The sequence below is a fragment of the Barbus barbus genome (genome assembly GCF_936440315.1).
Source record: "Barbus barbus genome assembly, chromosome: 19".
Taxonomy (NCBI): Eukaryota; Metazoa; Chordata; class Actinopteri; order Cypriniformes; family Cyprinidae; genus Barbus; species Barbus barbus.
In genome coordinates, this window is record NC_136747.1 from 14,440,989 (window position 1) to 14,460,207 (window position 19,219).

A 19,219-nucleotide genomic window follows, 5' to 3' on the forward strand; every position below is an offset into this window, starting at 1 on the left:
TTAATTGAACTATTTAGTGTTTTTGGCACTATAGTACAGAACTAATTTGTGTATTAATAAACTAGCTTTGGGATTAAGCTGTTCACGGGGGCTGTTTCTCGAAAGTTGGCGAACGAGAGTTAAAAGAATAACATGGTTTAGATCTGATTGTGCTCTGGAAGAACTCGGTGGTCGGAGTCTGCTGATAGAAGCGGAGCAAAGCGGCCTGGGACTGAAGTCCGGCCAAATTTCCACTGCAGGCTGGAAGCCTGGAGCTCTGATTTCAGGATGGGCCTTTAGCCAGCTGAGAAAATATGTGTGCGGAGAGACGAGGCCATTAATGCCGAAATCCTGCTTTCAACCAATGATCTAATGGCTCTTTCTGTATGGAACATCACTCACAGTAATGGCTGCCCTAACCGTAACTCAGTGTTTACCATTACACAATGCCTCAGAGACTCTTGAGTTAACTCAGAAAGGGTAATGGGACCTTCAGCGGGCATAAAGGACAACAGAGATGCCTCGCGGAGTGCCGAGCTAAAATCCTTGCATGCTTACTGGTTCTTTTTAGTATTGTAAAAAAGTAGCTGATGTCCTCGTGAATCACTTTCGTCTCCCCGCATCGCTTTAAAGGAGGCCCGACCCGCTCCCCTTCTAACGCAGAAGTCGACCAACCAGGCTCCTTGCTCTGTGTTTATATATTGTAATAAAGCTCCTCCCCCTGTCTGTTTACTCACTGCTTGGCCGGGTGGACCCGGTTTCCCTGGTACGCCATCGTTGCCAGGGATACCCTGTAAGAAGGAACTGAGGTTGAATTGGTTTAGCCTGTGGCCACAATCTGGACACCTCCTTCTCCAGCGGGGCAAAGGGAAAGTAGCCAAAGCCCTGGACCCTCTCCTGGTTTGTGTTCCAGCTCGGAGTAGACATTTACATTTTTTCTTGCCTTTCTCTGTCTATTTTTTAATCTCAGCTCTTCTGAGGCTTGGGAAATCAACACAACACCAGGTTAAAGACCACCCAGTGCTCACGGTGAGATTAAGCAGAAGAAAAATTGCCAGTTTATCAGGGTGATTTAAATGATGATGGGCTTAAATACCATCATAATTCCCATTGTATGTCTAAAACATAACTTATAAAGATATCAAATTGCCTTGAATTAAATACAGCAACCTCACAGTGAGCTTCTGCATGGTTTTTAAAAAGAAAAAAGCAGCATGATCCCCAACTACTTATTTAATTGATTACATTTAATTGATATTTTTGCGCAACATTTTAACTATACATTAATGTTTTAGATTTACAATCTACATTAATATTTACATTTACTTTACATTAACTTTTAAAAGCACAGCCATTAACAAAGCACATCCCACGCCACTATCCAAAAATCCCAGAAGCCCCTTTAAAGCGTGCAAATTTAACAGCAATTGTTTAATATAGCGCTCTTTTACAAACTACATTACAATTGCATGACATTACATTTACATTACATTACATTACATTTAACTGATGGCAGCTTTAGGTATTAAACATTATTTGCTAAATTAACATACGTTTTAAATGTAAACATTATCGGTGCATTTAAATATGCTTTAGTTCAAGCCAAGAGTTACCCATGCAGGCCTTCCCGGTACCGAAGCCCCACAAAGAGAGCAGAATGGAGGAACAGAGAGAAAAAGCAGAGGTATGCCCTGATGCCATTTGTCTCATACTCACCTGTGGGCCGGTGATTCCTGTAAAGCCTTGGAGCCCTGGGGGACCTGGAGGGCCCGGTGGTCCAGGAGGCCCCTAAGGCACATTAAGCACATGAGTAAAGTGAGACAGTCATTCATTACTCATTAAAAGAGTCACAATCACTCTCAGATTTATTTTAATGTCTCTATTAGTAGAGTGTAGCAGTGAAACCCTATTGTAATTGCTAGTTTTTAAAATTTTTGAAACCCAAAATGCAGCGATTTAAGCAGCAAACGGGAGATAAAGAGTAAAAAAGGATGTCAGACCTGAGGACCAGGCTGCCACCTGCTCTCACCACCTGGGACCCCCTGCAAGAAAAGAGTAATCAAATTCAGCCCTGTGAATGACATCGGGTCTCATGATTTAAAAGGTTATGTTTAATAGCTCAAATTCTTTGAATGTTTATGTGTGAGAGTGTACTAATGTCCTCCTGATTAACAACAATGAAATAAAGCATTAGCTCACAGGTCCGCCAGTTCCAGGGGACATATAATTCAAACAGTTGCACTCTCCTGGTTCACCCTACGATGCAGAAAAAAAACAATTTGGTTACAGTGAGTTGGACATTTTCTGAGTAAACTGCCATAACTAGTTTAGATTGTTTCCAGGGTGATGCTGTGTGGTTGCTAAATTATTGTGAATGGCTTTTATGTTGCTAGAAGTTTACTTATTGGAACAAATTATTTATTTAATTTAAATATATTCAACCTACACTAAAAGAGAAAATCACAACTTAACTTAGTACATGATGTTAAACTAAGTTAAAATAAGATTTGTTGCCTTGGCAACTACATAAATTTATATTTTATATATTTTATTTTAATTTTAGTTTCAGTTTTATTTTTAGTTAAATATTAATATTTTATATATTTTATTTAATTTTTTAGTTAAATATTAATATTTTATATATTTTATTTTAATTTTAGTTTCAGTTTTATTTTTAGTTAACTATATTAAATTATGTTGTTGGGTCATGGTCCCAACACGTGCGCACACACACACGTTAAATTGTGTTGTAACATGACATGATGTCGAAATTACAAAAGGATCTGCTGTAGAATTCTATCCTGGCACTCAAAAGGAATGACAGAGCACTTCATCACACTTAGGAAGAATATGCATCATTTGATATCAGCTGCCAATTTCCTCTGTGTTTAGACAAATTAGTCTGGGAGACAACAGAGGACATTAAAGAATTAAGTATTTCCAGGGCTTTTCTATCGAGGTCTCTCTTTCTCATCTCCCTCTCGCACACTTCCTTTCTCTTTGATACTCGGTGATGTTGTCAGATTACAGATGACAGCTGTTATATTCACCAATTAATAACCCTGTTTTAGCTCGAGGGCATTTTTAACTTTTTCAGCACTGTCAAACTCTTCTGTCAGACTTATGCATCTGTTTGTGTCTCCAGGGTGGACACATCACTGTGCGTACAGACGGTCGCTCTAAACATTACTCCTCCTATCCATCGTTCCCTCCACACACATTCTCACTGCTTCGGGGAACCTAGAAATCACCTCCCCAGCTCACTGATCCAGACACTTACCTTGTCACCCTTAGGCCCAGTGGCTCCCTGAAAGACAAGGAGAAACACACACACACACACACACACACACACACACACACAAAGGCTCAGTTAGACAGTATTATTGTGTGTAACTCTCCAGGGCCAGCGAGATGAGTGTGGATCGGGGAGGAGCAGCGAAAGGTGACGTGATGCAAGCAGACAATGTGTTGCTGTTAGGGATCCAGGCAGAGTCGGATATAACCCGAGTCTGTCTCTGGCTTCGCTCCTCAAGCTCTCTGCGACAAAGCCTCAGGTAATTAACATCTGATGCGAGATCAGAGAACGCTAACTTTGCTTTTTTTAATGAGACGAGCTCTGGGAAGACAACAAGCTCTCTCTGCCTTTGTCTCTGTAGTTCATAGAAGTTTGTTTGATGCCATCTCTAGATGGCAGAGCAATGAACAACAGACAATATGCTTGGGTGAATTTGTTAATGACAGAATAAGTATCACAATATGGGAATAAGCTAGAGGAGTTGAGCAAAGCATTGCTGGAGACGAACTTACATGACTCCCATCTTGCCCTGGTATCCCAGGCAATCCTTGTGTACCATCCCTACCCTGTGACAAAGAATATATAAATCATTTACAAGTGCAAGACCAAAAAAACTAAACACTGGCTGTCTCATTACACTTCCTATTTTCTATGATGTGAAATAGTATATTGTGAACATGAATAAAAACACACAAAGTTTTTTCAACTGCATACACACAAAATCTTTACTTGTCACACGATTTCTGAAACCTGACACTCAAACACCAGAACCACGCACCAAATCTGCAAAAGTATACAGTTATTCCCAGCCTTTGAACATAAAAAAATGGCTGTCCCTATGGATGGGGACAACATCTTTGTCCATGTTTTATATCAGGTTCTTACCGGGAGTCCAATTGGCCCCATTCCCATTGGCCCCTGTGGCCCTGGTGGTCCTATTTCTCCCTTTGGACCCTATTGATATCAAGCAATACATTGGAACATTAGTTAGGTCAGATCCATTGTGTCTTTTGGCTTGAAGAGTACTGTGTTATTGCGTTGGTGATTTACCCTTTGTCCTGCTGGTCCAATTGGCCCTGCAGGTCCCGGATGTCCTTCTGGTCCCTGTAGGATACACACGACTGTTTTCACACTTAGTTTCTTTATTATTATTTAGATTTTCATACACATACTGTTCAAAAGGGTTAGTAAGTTTTTTCTCTCGTTTTTAAGAAAATAATACTTTAATTCAGCAAGAATCCTATAAATTGATCAAAAGAGACCGTAAAGACATTTATAATATCATATTATAACAGATAAATGAATCCTGAAAAATGTATAATAGTTTCCACAAAAATATTAGGCAACATTGATAATAAGAAATGCTTCAAATCAGCATATTAGAATGATTTCTAAAGGATCTTGTGACACTGAAGACTGGAGTAATGATGCTGAAAATTCAGCTTTGCCATCATAGGGAAAAATTAAATTTTAAAATACACTCACTGGCCACTTTATTAGGTACACCTGTTCAATTGCTTGGTAACACAAATGGCTAATCAGCCAATCACATGGCAGCAACACATTTAGGCATCTAGATGTGGTGAAGACGACTTGCTGAAGTTCAAACTGAGCATCAGAATGGGGAAGAAAGGGGATTTAAGTGACTTTGAACGTGGAATGGTTGATGGTGCCAAACGGGCTGGTCTCAGTATTTCAAAAACTCAAAAGTTCAAAAAGTGAGCGGCAGTTGTGTGGACGAAAATGCCTTGTTGATGTCAGCGGTCAGAGGAGAATGGGAAGACTGGTTAGAGATGATAGAAAGGCAACAGTAACTCAAATAACCACTTGTTACAACCAAGGTATGCAGAATACCATCTCTGAACGCACAAGATGTAGAACCCTGAAGCAGATGGGCTACAGCAGCAGAAGACTACACTGGGTGCCGCTCCTGTCAGTTAAGAACAGGAAACGGAGGCTACAATTCGCACAGGCTCACCAAAATTGGACAATAGAAGATTGGAAAAATGTTGCCTGGTCTGATGAGTCTCGATTTCTGCTGCGACATTCAGATGGTAGGGTCAGAATTTGGCGTAAAGAACATGAAAGCATGGATCCATCCTGCCTTGTCGCAACGGTTCAGGCTGGTGGTGTAATGGTGTGGGGGATATTTTCTTGGCACAATTTGGGCTCCTTATTGGCAATTGAGCATCGTTTAAATGCCACAGCCTGTTGCTGTACTGTTGCTGACCATGTCCATCCCTTTATGACTACAGTGTTCATCTTCTGATGGCTACTTCTAGCAGGATAATGCACCATGTCACAAAGCTCAAATCATCTCAGACTGGTTTCTTGAACATGACAATGAGTTCACTTTATTCAAATGGCCTCCACAGTCACCAGATCTCAATCCAATAGAGCACCTTTGGGATGTGGTGGAACGGGAGATTCGCATCATGGATGTGCAGCCGACAAATCTGCAGCAACTGCGTGATGCTATCATGTCAATATGGACCAAAATCTCTGAGGAATGTTTCCAACACCTTGTTGAATCTATGCCACGAAGAATTAAGGCAGTTCTGAAGACAAAAGTGGGTCCAACCCAGTACTAGCAAGGTGTACCTAATAAAGTGGCCAGTGAGTGTATATTCAAATAGAAAACAGTTATTTTAAATTCTAATAATATTACACAACATAACTGTTTTTACTGTATTTTTTATCAAATACACGCAGCCTTGGTAAGCAAAAGAGACTTCAAAAACATTTTTAAAATTGTACCGACCTCAACTTGTGAACAGTAGTGTATGTATCAGATGACAGTAGACAAGTACAAATACAGACAATTCAAAGAGAACAACATCTGCAAATGTGCACACTTAGAGGGCCAAATCCATGTGTGAACACTCAAGAACACAATACTTTTTGTACACTTACAGCAGCTCCGGGAAAACCTCTAGGTCCCTGCTCACCCTGAGTGAGAACATCAAAACATTACAAAGAGCTGGTGCATTTAAGGAATAATTTAAATGTAGCTGAGACCTGCACATTTCTCTAAAAATAGTATAAATAAAAACTGATTTTCTGAGGGGTTACAATAGCTGTTCATTCACCTGCAGTCCTGGAAGGCCAATACCTGAAGGCCCAGCATCACCCTAATAATAAATAAACATAAGCATCACTCCACAGTCAATCTTATCATTCTTGCACACAGTTGTGACTGATGCATGCGCATTAGTCAAGTGTGTAACTTTACCTGACTGCCTTTGAGCCCTGGAGGTCCCTGGATACCAGGTGGGCCTGGCCGACCCTACAGAATAAGGTAATAAAGAAAGAGTAAAGATATGCAATGGGGGGTGACAGCTGAACAATTAGGGGGGTTTATCACAATACAATCTGACACTGATTCTCTTACAATACTTGCTGATACCTCAAAACCTGTCACAATACAATTATTATTTCATTAGATTTAGGGTCATGTGAATTATTAATTATAGTATTATGTGCCCATTTAAAAAAAAACAGTTACATTTTATTAACTCACAAATGCAACCAAAATATAATATGAATATTTCATTGATATTTAATTTTGTTAGTCATTTGATCAATGCATTGATCTGTATTAATGTATCCTTATAACCCTATTAATCACACTTATTTGCTTAATGGCATCTAAACTAAGTACTATCAGCCCTATTTTATTTGAATTTTATCATCTGCTAAGCCAAAGTTAAATTGCTTAGAAAAGTGAACCTCTCCTCAACAAGCAGCATGATTTTAAGTATCAGTCATATATGTAACACAAATTGTGTGCTCCTAAGTTTAATATTTGGAGTTAGGACTTGGTTTTTGCAATAGTCATATAAAACACTAATTTATTGAGAAAGCATGCATTTTTACAGAAAAACTTGTACCTGTTTGCCTACTCGGCCCTCGCCTGGCAAACCTGGCTCTCCTCTCTCTCCCTTGGGTCCTGGTAAGCCAATAACATTGCCATTTCCTTCAGGGAGTGATGGACAGCTGTCACACGCATCTCCCTGGCGATGTAGACACAGATGCAATAAGAAAAGACAGAAAGCTTTCAAATTGCAAGTGAGCAGCAATCTAGATGGTCAACCATGCTTATCTGGTGTTTTTGCCTGCAAATTTAAACACAATCATATAAAAGGTGTAATCTATTATATCAATATGATGAATGATTATTAAAATATCCCGTGATGGCGCATAATTTACTGCAATGTAATTAATATGTGACTGCATGATAAATGTTACGTGACAGTGACCTTTTCTCCTTTTAGTCCATTAAGGCCATTCCTGCCTAGTTCTCCTTGAGGTCCTTGGAGTCCAGGTGCCCCATCCACACCTGGGTCTCCTTGTAAACCCTGATCACCCTACGAACATAAAAATCATATTTAATGCCTAGAAAAATTCCTATTGCAGAGTTTAAAAAAAATAATAACTTACTTTCTCTCCATTGAAACCTTGAAGACCTGGTGGCCCCTGTTGAGACATCCATTTCGAAAACAAGGTCAGTGTCTTTTGGGCTTCTCAAATTAAAAATGTATACACTGATACACTAGAAGCAACACGCCACCCTTGCCTCCTCTTATATGAAGTGATCATAAAATAGTCAGGCTTACCTGTTTGCCCTCTACTCCTTCTCCTGGTGGGCCTGGAGGTCCTGGAGGGCCACGTTCCCCTGTGACCTTTATCGTAGATGGGCCACTTCCCACCTCAGAGGTTGTACCTTGGCACGTGCCACATGAGTCTCCCTTAAATACAAGGCACATTATGCACATCCATACAATAATGAAGGAGAGAAAAGCACTGTGTGAAAACATTCACTTACCTTTTCACCTTTTGGACCAGCTGTCCCTACACCGGGTTGGCCAGGACCACCCTGTAAAAATACGATACCACTAGTGAAAATGTACTCTTACTGTCTGTGTTTTTTGTTTTACCAGTGTAACAATTTGAGTGATAAGCTGAAGTAAAAAATAAACATGAATTTCAGATTTTTTTTTCATTTTTTTGTAACACTTGACAGCAGCATTCAAGCTCTATGAAATCATGAAAATGAATGTAAAACTTTTTAAAATTTGGGGCCTGTAAGGTTTTGTAATGTTTTTGATGTATCTTATACACTTATGCTAATCAAGGTGGTGACAAATACAGTAAAAACATTAATGCTGTGAAATATTATTATAATTTGAAATAACTTTTTTTCTATTTGAATGCTTTAAATGCAATTTATTCCTGTGATGACAAATCTGAAATTTCAGCAGCCATTACTCGTGTCTTTAGTGTCACATAATCCTTCAGAAACCTGACAGTTTCCTGGACGTTTACACTAAACTCAGCTAGACAGACTTTTATTATTATTGTTATTATTATTATATTTGCCTCTCCAACTGTGGTATTTGTGTGTCTCCTGGTGCTGTGAGGTTGCAATCAAAACACTTTACAATCAGTGCAGAGTAACAAAGTCTGAGTTGAGCTTAATCACCTTCTCTCCTTTATTTCCACTTGACCCTTTTGGACCAGGTTTGCCCTAAAAACATTAGCATCTGCACATTAATCTAATGCTGAGGTCAGTCATAAATCATGCAAGTTAAAAGCAAATAATATATAAGAATAATAAAAAATGTCTACTTACAGTTTTCCCATCATTTCCTTTGCTGCCTGCATTACCCTATAACCAGAAAGTTGAACACATGAATGTACATGTGTAACAAAATACTGTTTAAACCTTATAGTTTCCTGAAATGACAATACAATTTTATAATGTGATAAAGATTATTTCAATTTGATAATTACCACACACACGCACACACACACACACACACACACACACACTATATATATGCACAGTGGTAACAAAAAGTATTTGGACACATAAGCCACACTTAAGCATATGAATATCAATGCACTGGGGAAAAAATGGCATTGAAAAAAATGCCCTCTAACTTTTCTCAGAACTAACTTTTAGCAATTACTTTTAACCATCTGGTCCCAAGGTCATTTTTAATGGATGTATGAAGTCAGTTTCTCTCCATACAGGTGCCCTAGAGAGCAACTACAGGTGTAGTTTATCACATTAAGTAGAGAGGTGTTCCACTAAATCTGACAACCAAATTATTTTTGTGAAATGCTTTGTTTCAATTACCTAAAATAATGCCATACATATATTTAAGTGTTCAAATACTTTTCAGAGTCGTTGCACATGCATATGTACCTGTTTATTATAGTGTATAACCTTAAAACCATTCGAAAATATAGAAATCCATCATCCTAGTAAATACATTTCCATTAGGTGTACCTTTTCCCCTTTTAGTCCAGCAAAGCCACTTGGACCTGGTTCTCCCTGTACATGAAAATCAAGTAAAAAGAAAGAAAAAGAAAAGCAGAGAATATCAGTGCATATTCTCTTGTTTAATAGACATAAAACGAAAGCCTTGGATGCTTAATTCCCCAATCTGTCATTAGAATATTTTTTTAAAAGGATTTGTGCCTGAGGCTTACATCTGAGCCAAATGCATGGAGTTATACAGATCAGGGATGTCTGCGGTTATGCATGAGCCAATATATGCATTCTTGCATACTCATACACAACCACTGAAGTGGATATCAAAAACTGTTTGCACTGTAATTCAGCGATGCAGACGTTTTTAAATGCTGTGTGCTGGATATCAATGAGCAATCACTCCATCACATTCACCTGCTCTCCTTTCTGTCCAGCACCTGGATCTCCCTTCTCTCCCTTTTGAGCCCGATTCAAAATGCCCATTGGAATATCTCCAATGGTAGGGCAGCCAGAACACGGTTCACCCTAAGAGAACAAAGATGGCAAGACTTTGCAACTTAATTTCACTTCAAAACTTCTCCTAGTGTCAAGCAATTCACAGTGTACAGATTCTTCATCTTTCTTGCCAACGCTTGGCAGACTCACCTTTTCGCCTTTGGCCCCGTCTACTCCTGGCTCTCCCTGTGAAAGAATCACAATGCGCAAGACAGTTTGTAAAAATGGCTCAAACTCTGGATGACATTTTCAATGACTCAGCACTCTTGAATTTGAAAAAACTAAGGCAGTAGTTTAGTCTGGAACACACTGCTATGTGCTGTAGTTGTCACAACACAGCTGCTGACTTTTAAGAAAAAGCTCTGCAACAGGAAGCAGCGATTAACATAAAATGTAAAGCCTATTTCATTGTCTCTGTGTGTGTGTATGTGGTCATAATGTGTATTTTGGATTGGTTAATGGTTTCCCAGATACAGACTAAAAATGGGGCAAATAAAAAAAGCTTGTCTGTTGTTTAAAGTGATAAAATATAACTTAATTCCCTCCATATTTCTGATATTATCTATCAAACTAATCTGACTAATTTGATCGTTCGCTTTTAAACTAAAACCACGAGTGCAACGCATGTGCCATGTGTTAGCATTCATTTGCCGGTTAGCTTGTCATTCGTGTTTCCACTCGTGTCTATTCACACCTATTATTGTTTTCCTTTTTCTCACTCCGTTTCATCTCTCTCTCACTCCGTTTGAACTCACAAGTTCATCAAACAACAGTTTTAAGTAAATCATTCCTCTATCATGGTGAGTAATGGCTTCTCTTTCTCTTGTTATTTGCACTTCATGTCACATGTATAGTTTATCTCTCTCTGCTGGCGATGAGGGATTACCATGTGATAAATGCAGGGATATAGTTAGGCTGACAGAGAAGATTTTAGAACTATAGAGACATGCATCGAAACTTTAACTGAGGACAGTAAGAATGTGAGGGCTGTAGATACGGCTTTGGATGCGACTAGCTCAGCGAGTCCTGTACATTGTTTGGTTCCGGTATTAGAGCCAGTGCAGCAGGGCACCTGGGTGACAGTGAGGTGGCATAGTCGTGGGTCAAAACACCGCTCTTCTTTTCCGATCAAAACATCAAACAGGTTCTCCCCACTCAGTGACGCACCCACTGAGAAACCTGATGAAAGTGCTCTAGTAATTGGCGATTCTATTGAACGGAATGTGAAAATAGAGACACAAGCCACCATAGTCCATTGTTTACCAGGAGCCAGAGCGCCAGACATCTTGGCAAATTTAAAAGTGCTGGCTAATGCGAAACGTAAATTCAGTAAGAATGTTATTCACGTCAGTGCTAATGATGTTCGACTTCGCCAGTCGGAGATCACTAAAAATAATGTTAAAGAGGTGTGTGAACTTGCAAGTACGATGTCAGACACTGTAATATACTCTGGCCTGCTCTCTGCTAACCGGGGTGACGAGATTCATAGCAGACCGCTGTCACTCAATGGCCGGATGTCTAAGTGGTGCCCGCAGAATAACATAGGTTTTATAGACAATTAGACAAGTTTTTGCGGGTAGACCTGACCTGTTGAAAAGAGTGGTGTTCATCCCTCCTGGGGTAGTGCCGCTCTTCTTTCTAGAAATATGGCGCATAGTCTTAGAGTTCGTACTTTACTAACTGGGGCCCAGGTCAGGAAGCAGACAGATTGGCTAAACCGACCGTCTGCTAGCCACCTCATGTCACAGACGTCAGTTAATTCTCAGCACATAGAGACTCCTTCACCTAGATATCACACTATAGAGACTGTGTCGGTTTCCCGAACTAGAAAATACAGAAAATGTCCAAACCAAATAAAGAGTAACAAGCTAATTGATGTTCAACAAATAAAAAAATGTTTACAATACAAAGAAACAATTGATAAAACTTGGCTTACTGAATATCAGGTCCCTTTCTACAAAAGCATATTTTGTAAATGATTTGATCAATGATCATAACCTAGATTTGCTCTGTTTGACAGAAATATGGCTAAAAGATGAACACATTACTTTAAATGAGTCTACCCCCCAAGATTACTGCTATAAAAATGAGCCACGTCCAAAAGGTAAAGGGGGAGGTGTTGCTACAATTTATAGCAATATTCTCAGTATTTTTCAGAGGGCAGGCTTTAAATATAACTCGTTTGAAGTTATGGTGCTGCGTATAACATTATCTAGAGAAACACGTGTTAGTGATAAATCCCCTGTGATGTTTGTACTGGCTACTGTATACAGGCCACCAGGGTACCATACAGACTTTATTAAAGAATTTGCTTATTTTCTATCTGAGTTAGTACTGGCTGCAGATACAGTCTTAATTGTTGGCGATTTTAATATCCAGGTCGATAATGAAAAAGATGCATTAGGATCAGCATTCATAGGCATTCTGGTCTCTATTAGGGTTAGATAACACGTTTCAGGACCTACTCATTGTCGAAATCATACTCTAGATTTAATATGTCACATGGAATTGATGTTAGTGGTGTTGAAATTCTGCAGCAAAGCGATAATATCTCAGATCATTATCTAGTGTTGTGTAAACTCCATATAGCTAAAACTGTAAATTCTACTCCTTGTTACAAGTATGGTAGAACCATCACTTCTACCACAAAAGATTGCTTTGTAAGTAATCTGCCTGATTTATCTCAATTCCTCAGCATATCCAACAGCGCAGAAAAACTTGATGATGTAACAGAAACTATGGACTCTCTCTTTTCTAGCACTTTAGATACAGTTGCTCCTTTACGCTCAAGGAAGATTAAAGAAAACAGTCTGACTCCGTGGTATAATGAGCACACTCGCACCCTAAAGAGAGCAGCCCAGAAAATGGAGCGCAGCTGGAGGAAAACAAAACTAGAGGTATTTTGTATAGCTTGGCAGGAAAGTACCCTATCCTACAGAAAAGCATTAAAAACTGCTAGATCTGATTACTTTTAGTCTCTTCTAGAAGAAAACATACATAACCCCCGGTATGTATTCAATACAGTCACTAAATTAATGAAAAATAAAGCATCAACAGGTGTTGGCATTCCCTAAGAGCACAACAGTAATGACTTTATGAACTACTTTACTTCCAAGATCGATACTATCAGAGATAAAATTGTAATCATGCAGCCGTCAGCTACAGTATCGTATTAGATAGTGTACTATAGATCCCCTGAGGAACAATTCCACTCATTCTCTGCTATAGGAGAGGAAGAATTGTATAAACTTGTTAAATCATCTAAACCAACAACATGTATGTTAGACCCTATTCCATCTAAACTACTAAAAGAGCTGCTTCCAGAAGTCATAGATCCTCTTTTGGCTATTATTAATTCATCATTGCCATTAGGATATGTCCCCAAAACCTTCAAATTGGCTGTAATTAAGCCTCTCATTAAAAAAACACATCTTGACCCCAAAGATCTAGTTAATTACAGACCGATCTCAAATCTCCTTTTTCTGTCAAAGATACTAGAAAAGGTAGTATCCTCACAATTACATTCCTTCTTAGAGAAAAATGGTATCTGTGAGGAATTCCAGTCAGGATTTAGACCGTATCATAGTACTGAGACTGCTCTCATTAGAGTTACAAATGACCTGCTTCTATCATCTGATCATGGTTGTATCTCTTTATTAGTGCTACCGGATCTTAGCGCTGCATTCGACACTATCGACCACAACATTCTTTTGAATAGACTAGAACACTTTGTTGGCATTAGTGGAAGTGCCTTAGCATGGTTCAAATCGTACTTATTTGACCGCCATCAATTCGTAGCAGTGAATGAAGAGGTATCATATCGATCACAAGTGCATTATGGAGTACCTCAAGGCTCAGTACTAGGGCCGTTACTTTTCACGCTTTACATGTTACCCTTGGGAGATGTTATCAGGAGACATGGTGTTAGCTTTCACTGTTATGCTGATGATACTCAGCTCTATATTTCTTTGCGGCCCGGTGAAACACACCAAATTGAGAAACTAATTTTTAGACCAAGATGGCGGCGCGAACACATCGCGAGGCTCAGCGTCTCACCAGTTTTTGCAATTTTGCAGTATTTTTCCTGTTCATCTCGGGTCTGTTCTCACTGAACAGCTTTGCCTTAACATCATACACCCGACAGGAGCTTTTGGATATCGGTCTGCTCTTTTCCAACAATCTTATAACCAATCATCGACTCATCCCGGAGATCTCCAGAACACCCGAGGCAACGCACTCTGCTCGGCCGGGCGGAAGTGCTCACAGGCGGCGCCGAGATCGTAAACAAAGGCGGGGGAAGCGTGGAGGACTAAGAGCTAAGCTAAAGCTAACACCGCACCGGCTCTCTTTACCCAGCATTTTCCTCGCTAATGTGCGGTCATTGGTGAACAAAATGGATGAGATACGACTTCGCATCACCCATAGTAAGAAACTTTTGGACTGCAATGTCATGGTTTTCACTGAAACATGGCTACATAGCGACATACCCAATAATGCTATTGATCTAACCGGACGCTACACGCTCCGAGCAGATAGAACGGCAGATGACTCCGGCAAGACCAGAGGCGGAGGATTGTGCATTTATGTAAACAAAGCTTGGTGTACGAACTCTGTCATTGTTGGAAAACACTGCTCACCTAACCTAGAGTTTCTCATGGTGAAGTGTAGACCTTTCTATCTGCCGCGGGAGTTCACTTCCACCATCATAACTGCAGCCTATATTCCCCCGGATGCTAATGCCAAGCTTGCTATGAACGAACTGCATGCGGCCATTAGTAAACAACAGACTGTACACCCGGGAGCTGCATTTATTGTTGCGGGTGATTTTAATCACTCCAACTTAAAGACAGTGCTCCCCAAATTCCATCAGCATGTCTCCTGCCACACTAGAGGAGAAAAAACTTTGGATCATGTTTACACAAACATCGCAGGAGCTTACATCGCGACACCCCTCCCCCACCTCGGACAGTCTGATCACCTTTCTTTGTTTCTCACCCCCAAGTATTCACCCCTCATCAACCGTGTGAAGCCATCAGTGAAGACCATCAAAGTGTGGCCAATGGGAGCAGAGTCTGTACTTCAGGACAAGTTTCAACACACAGACTGGAGTATGTTTGCTTCTCAGGCTGCCAGTGGCTCTCACACGGACATTGACATCTATACCACCTCTGTACTGGACTACATCAATACCTCCATTGACAGTGTCACAACAGAGAAACAGATCACAACGTACCCTAATCAGAAGCCATGGATGAACAAGGAAGTGCGGCTCTTGCTGAAAGCCCGCAACACTGCTTTCAGATCAGATGACGCTCAGGCCTACAGCATATCCAGGGCTAACCTGAAGAGGGGCATCAAGAAGGCCAAGCACTGCTACAAGCTAAAGGTAGAGGAGCATTTTTCCAACTCTGACCCCCGGCGCATGTGGCAGGGCATCCAGGTCATCAGTGACTACAAACCATGCAACTCCACTCCAACGGTCACAGACGTCTCCTTCCTTAACGAGCTAAATGACTTTTATGCTCGCTTTGACAACAACAACAAGGAGACAGCCACCAAGATCACACTCTCAGGAGACCATCAGACCCTCAAACTCACCTCCACAGATGTCTGCACAGCATTGAGCCGGATCAACGCATACAAGGCTGCTGGCCCCGACGGCATTCCTGGACGTGTGCTCAGGACATGTGCAGAGCAGCTCGCAGGGGTCTTCACAGACATTTTCAACCTGTCACTCACCCAAGCAATGGTGCCAACATGCTTTAAGTCGACATCCATTGTGCCAGTACCGAAACACTCCTCCCCGACGTGCCTGAATGACTACCGCCCCGTAGCACTCACACCCATTGTTATGAAGTGCTTTGAGCGACTGGTCCTGGCACACCTCAAGAACTGCCTCCCACCCACACTGGACCCACACCAATTTGCCTATAGAAGCAATAGAAGCACTGAGGATGCAGTAGGCACAGTACTGCACTCGGTACTCACACACCTGGAAAACAACAACACATACGCACGGATATTATTTGTTGATTTCAGCTCAGCATTCAACACCGTCATTCCCTCCAAGCTGACCACTAAACTTGGAGACTTGGGTGTTAACACCTCCCTTTGCAGCTGGATTATGGACTTTCTGACCAACAGACCTCAGCATGTTAGGTCAGGCCTCACCTGCTCCACCACCATCACACTCAACACCGGCGTACCACAGGGCTGTGTGCTGAGCCCATTCCTCTACTCCCTCTACACCCATGACTGCAGGCCTGTGCATGGATCCAACTCCATCATCAAGTTTGCTGACGACACCACAGTGATTGGCCTCATCAGAGACAACGATGAGACTGCCTACAGGGAGGAGGTACAGCACCTGGCTGCATGGTGCGCTGACAATAGCCTGCTCCTCAACACCAGCAAGACAAAGGAACTCATTGTGGACTTCAGGAAGAAGAAAAGTGGAACGCATGACCCCATCCACATTAACGGGATGGTTGTTGAACGTGTCTCCAGCTTCAAGTTCCTGGGAACCCACATCTCGGAGGACCTGACCTGGACCACCAACACATCCAGCCTAGTCAAGAAGGCTCACCAACGCCTCTTCTTCCTTAGGACACTGAAGAAGAACCACCTGTCTCCAATCATCCAGCGGAACTTCTACCGGTGTGCAATTGAAAGCATCCTGACCAACTGCATCACAGTCTGGTATGGGAACTGCTCAGCTGCTGACCGCAAGGCACTACAGAGGGTGGTGAAAACCGCCCAACGCATCACAGGGACACCACTCCCTGCCATTGAGGACGTCCAGAGAAAACGCTGTTTACGTCGAGCTCGCGGCATTCTTAAGGACTCCTCTCACCCTGACCATAGACTGTTTAACTTACTGCCCTCTGGGAGGCGCTTCAGGAGCCTCCGAACAAGGACAAGCAGACTCAGGAACAGCTTTTTCCCTACAGCTGTTTCCCTACTAAACTCTGCCCAATGATACCCCCCTCACACACCACTACAAACTCTTCACCCCTCCCCATCATTAAATCGATTAAAAAAACAAAACAAAAAAACAACCAATCTACAATGAGTACTATGTACTGTAAATGTTTATTTCTATGCACTTTCAATGTTCATTGCACTAGTGTTTATATATCTTAATTTATAGCTTATTCATATCCATTTGTAATTATTTTCATAGTTTTTGCTCTAGTGTACATACATTTACTGCACAACCCATCTGTATAGTATGTTCATATCACCCATCTGTATATCATACTGATAGTATTTAAACACTTGTAAATTATGTCCATAGTACTACTGCCTTATCTGTATATTTCTGTACATATGTAACATATTGTAGGCACTGTATATCCTGTACCTCTGCTTATTGCACTTCTGGTTAGATGCTAACTGCATTTCGTTGCCCTGTACCTTACATGTGCAATGACAATAAAGTTGAATCTAATCTAATCTAATCTAATCTAATCTAATGGAATGCATAGTCGATATAAAAAACTGGATGACGAGTAACTTCTTACTGCTAAATTCTGAAAAAAATATAATTAATGTGTTAATTATTGGACCTAAAAACCCCTTGACGGAACCTAGGTGTGCTGTTTGATAGCGCATTTTCATTTGAAAGCAATGTTTCTAGCATCTGTAAAACTGTGTTTTTCCATCTCAAAAACATATCTAAACTGCAACCTATGCTCTCAACATTAAATGCAGAAATGTAATTCATGCATTTATGACCTCAAGGTTAGACTATTGTAATGCTTTATTGGGTGGTTGTTCTGCACGCTTGATCAACAAACTACAGCTGGTCCAAAATGCAGCAGCTAGAGTTCTTACTAGAACCAGGAAGTATGACCATATTAGCCCGGTTCTGTCAACACTACACTGGCTCCCTATCAAACATTGTATAGATTTTAAAATATTGTTAACTACTTATAAAGCCCTGAATGGCTTAGCTCCTCAATACCTGAGCGAGCTCTTATCACATTATAGTCCTCCACGTCCGCTGCATTCTCAAAACTCTGGCCGTTTGATAATACCTAGAATATCAAAATCGACTGCGGGCGGCAGATTCTTTTCCTATTTAGCACCCAAACTCTGGAACAATCTACCTAACACTGTTTGGGAGGCAGACACACTGTCAGTTTAAATCTAGATTAAAGACACATTTCTTTAACCTGGCTTACACATAACACACTAATACGCTTCTATTATTCAAATCCATTAAAGGATTGTTAGGCTGCATTAATTAGATCAACAGGAACCGGGAACACTCCCCATAACACACAATGTACTCGTTACATCATAAGAACAATGGCATCTACGCTAATATTTGTCTGTTTCTTTCTTATTCTGTTTCTCAGTCCATGTCCGGATGAGATGGTGGATCGGCGCCGGGAGATGATGTCTCCCTGATCGTCGGCAGAGGCCGGGACACCTGGATGAGCCCGGGGACATAAACCCAGTGAAGACCTCGACTTAAATACAATAAAACTAAAAATAAAATAAAATAACTAAAATTATAATAAAATACCTAACTACATAATACTATTATTGTTAGAAATTGCAACAATATAAAATAGAAATATAATACATTTAAAATTTTAATTAAAACAATAAGTAAACAATAATCTCCTGGCCAGAGGAGAACTGGCCCCCCATCTAAGCTTGGTTTCTCCCAAGGTTTTTCTTTCTCCATTCTGTCACAGAGGGAGTTTTGGTTCCTTGCCACTGTCGCCACTGGCTTACTCAGTTGGGGACACTTAATTACTAGTGATTATTGTCAATTTGATTTCGCAGATACTATTTAAACTAAACTGAGCTAGACAATGACATCTCTGAATTCAATAATTAAATGTCTTAACTGAAAATTGAGTGTTTAATCTTATTTCTATACATTACTGACACTCTATCCTCCAATTTGATACGGTTAAGTGCTTTGACACAATCTTTATTGTTAAAAGCGCTATATAAATAAAGGTGAGAAAAATAAGTGCCTTGTCCAAAATAAGTTAAAAACGGTCCATGATTTTTATTTATTTTTACATTTTTTTTTTTTTTATCATATTAAGTATTGCTTGATTTAAAAAAATAAATAAATAAATGCAAACAAATTGTAAACTCAAAACTCTCTTTTCTTTCCATAAACAAAAAGTTTGTGATGTAACAAT

The 19,219-nt window shown here is 40.4% G+C and overlaps 1 protein-coding gene across 3 annotated transcripts in view; it reads right to left on the bottom strand.

The window, feature by feature from the left end:
• col16a1 (collagen, type XVI, alpha 1) overlaps positions 1–19,219 on the bottom strand; it is a 78,252-nt gene that overhangs the window by 18,909 nt on the left and 40,124 nt on the right. For 2 of the 3 annotated variants that reach the window (XM_079441320.1, XM_079441321.1), the window contains 21 exons: positions 10,200–10,235; positions 9,969–10,079; positions 9,570–9,614; positions 8,907–8,942; positions 8,757–8,801; positions 8,100–8,150; positions 7,891–8,022; positions 7,715–7,750; positions 7,534–7,641; positions 7,165–7,287; positions 6,507–6,560; positions 6,364–6,405; positions 6,188–6,223; positions 4,325–4,378; positions 4,160–4,228; positions 3,787–3,840; positions 3,260–3,286; positions 2,179–2,235; positions 1,980–2,021; positions 1,696–1,767; positions 717–770 (listed from right to left, as the gene is read on the bottom strand). In XM_079441320.1, coding sequence (XP_079297446.1) covers positions 717–770; positions 1,696–1,767; positions 1,980–2,021; positions 2,179–2,235; positions 3,260–3,286; positions 3,787–3,840; positions 4,160–4,228; positions 4,325–4,378; positions 6,188–6,223; positions 6,364–6,405; positions 6,507–6,560; positions 7,165–7,287; positions 7,534–7,641; positions 7,715–7,750; positions 7,891–8,022; positions 8,100–8,150; positions 8,757–8,801; positions 8,907–8,942; positions 9,570–9,614; positions 9,969–10,079; positions 10,200–10,235 — 1,284 coding nt within the window. The remainder of the gene's footprint in view (positions 1–716; positions 771–1,695; positions 1,768–1,979; positions 2,022–2,178; positions 2,236–3,259; positions 3,287–3,786; positions 3,841–4,159; positions 4,229–4,324; positions 4,379–6,187; positions 6,224–6,363; positions 6,406–6,506; positions 6,561–7,164; positions 7,288–7,533; positions 7,642–7,714; positions 7,751–7,890; positions 8,023–8,099; positions 8,151–8,756; positions 8,802–8,906; positions 8,943–9,569; positions 9,615–9,968; positions 10,080–10,199; positions 10,236–19,219) is intronic. The other variant, XM_079441322.1, reaches the window with a different exon arrangement.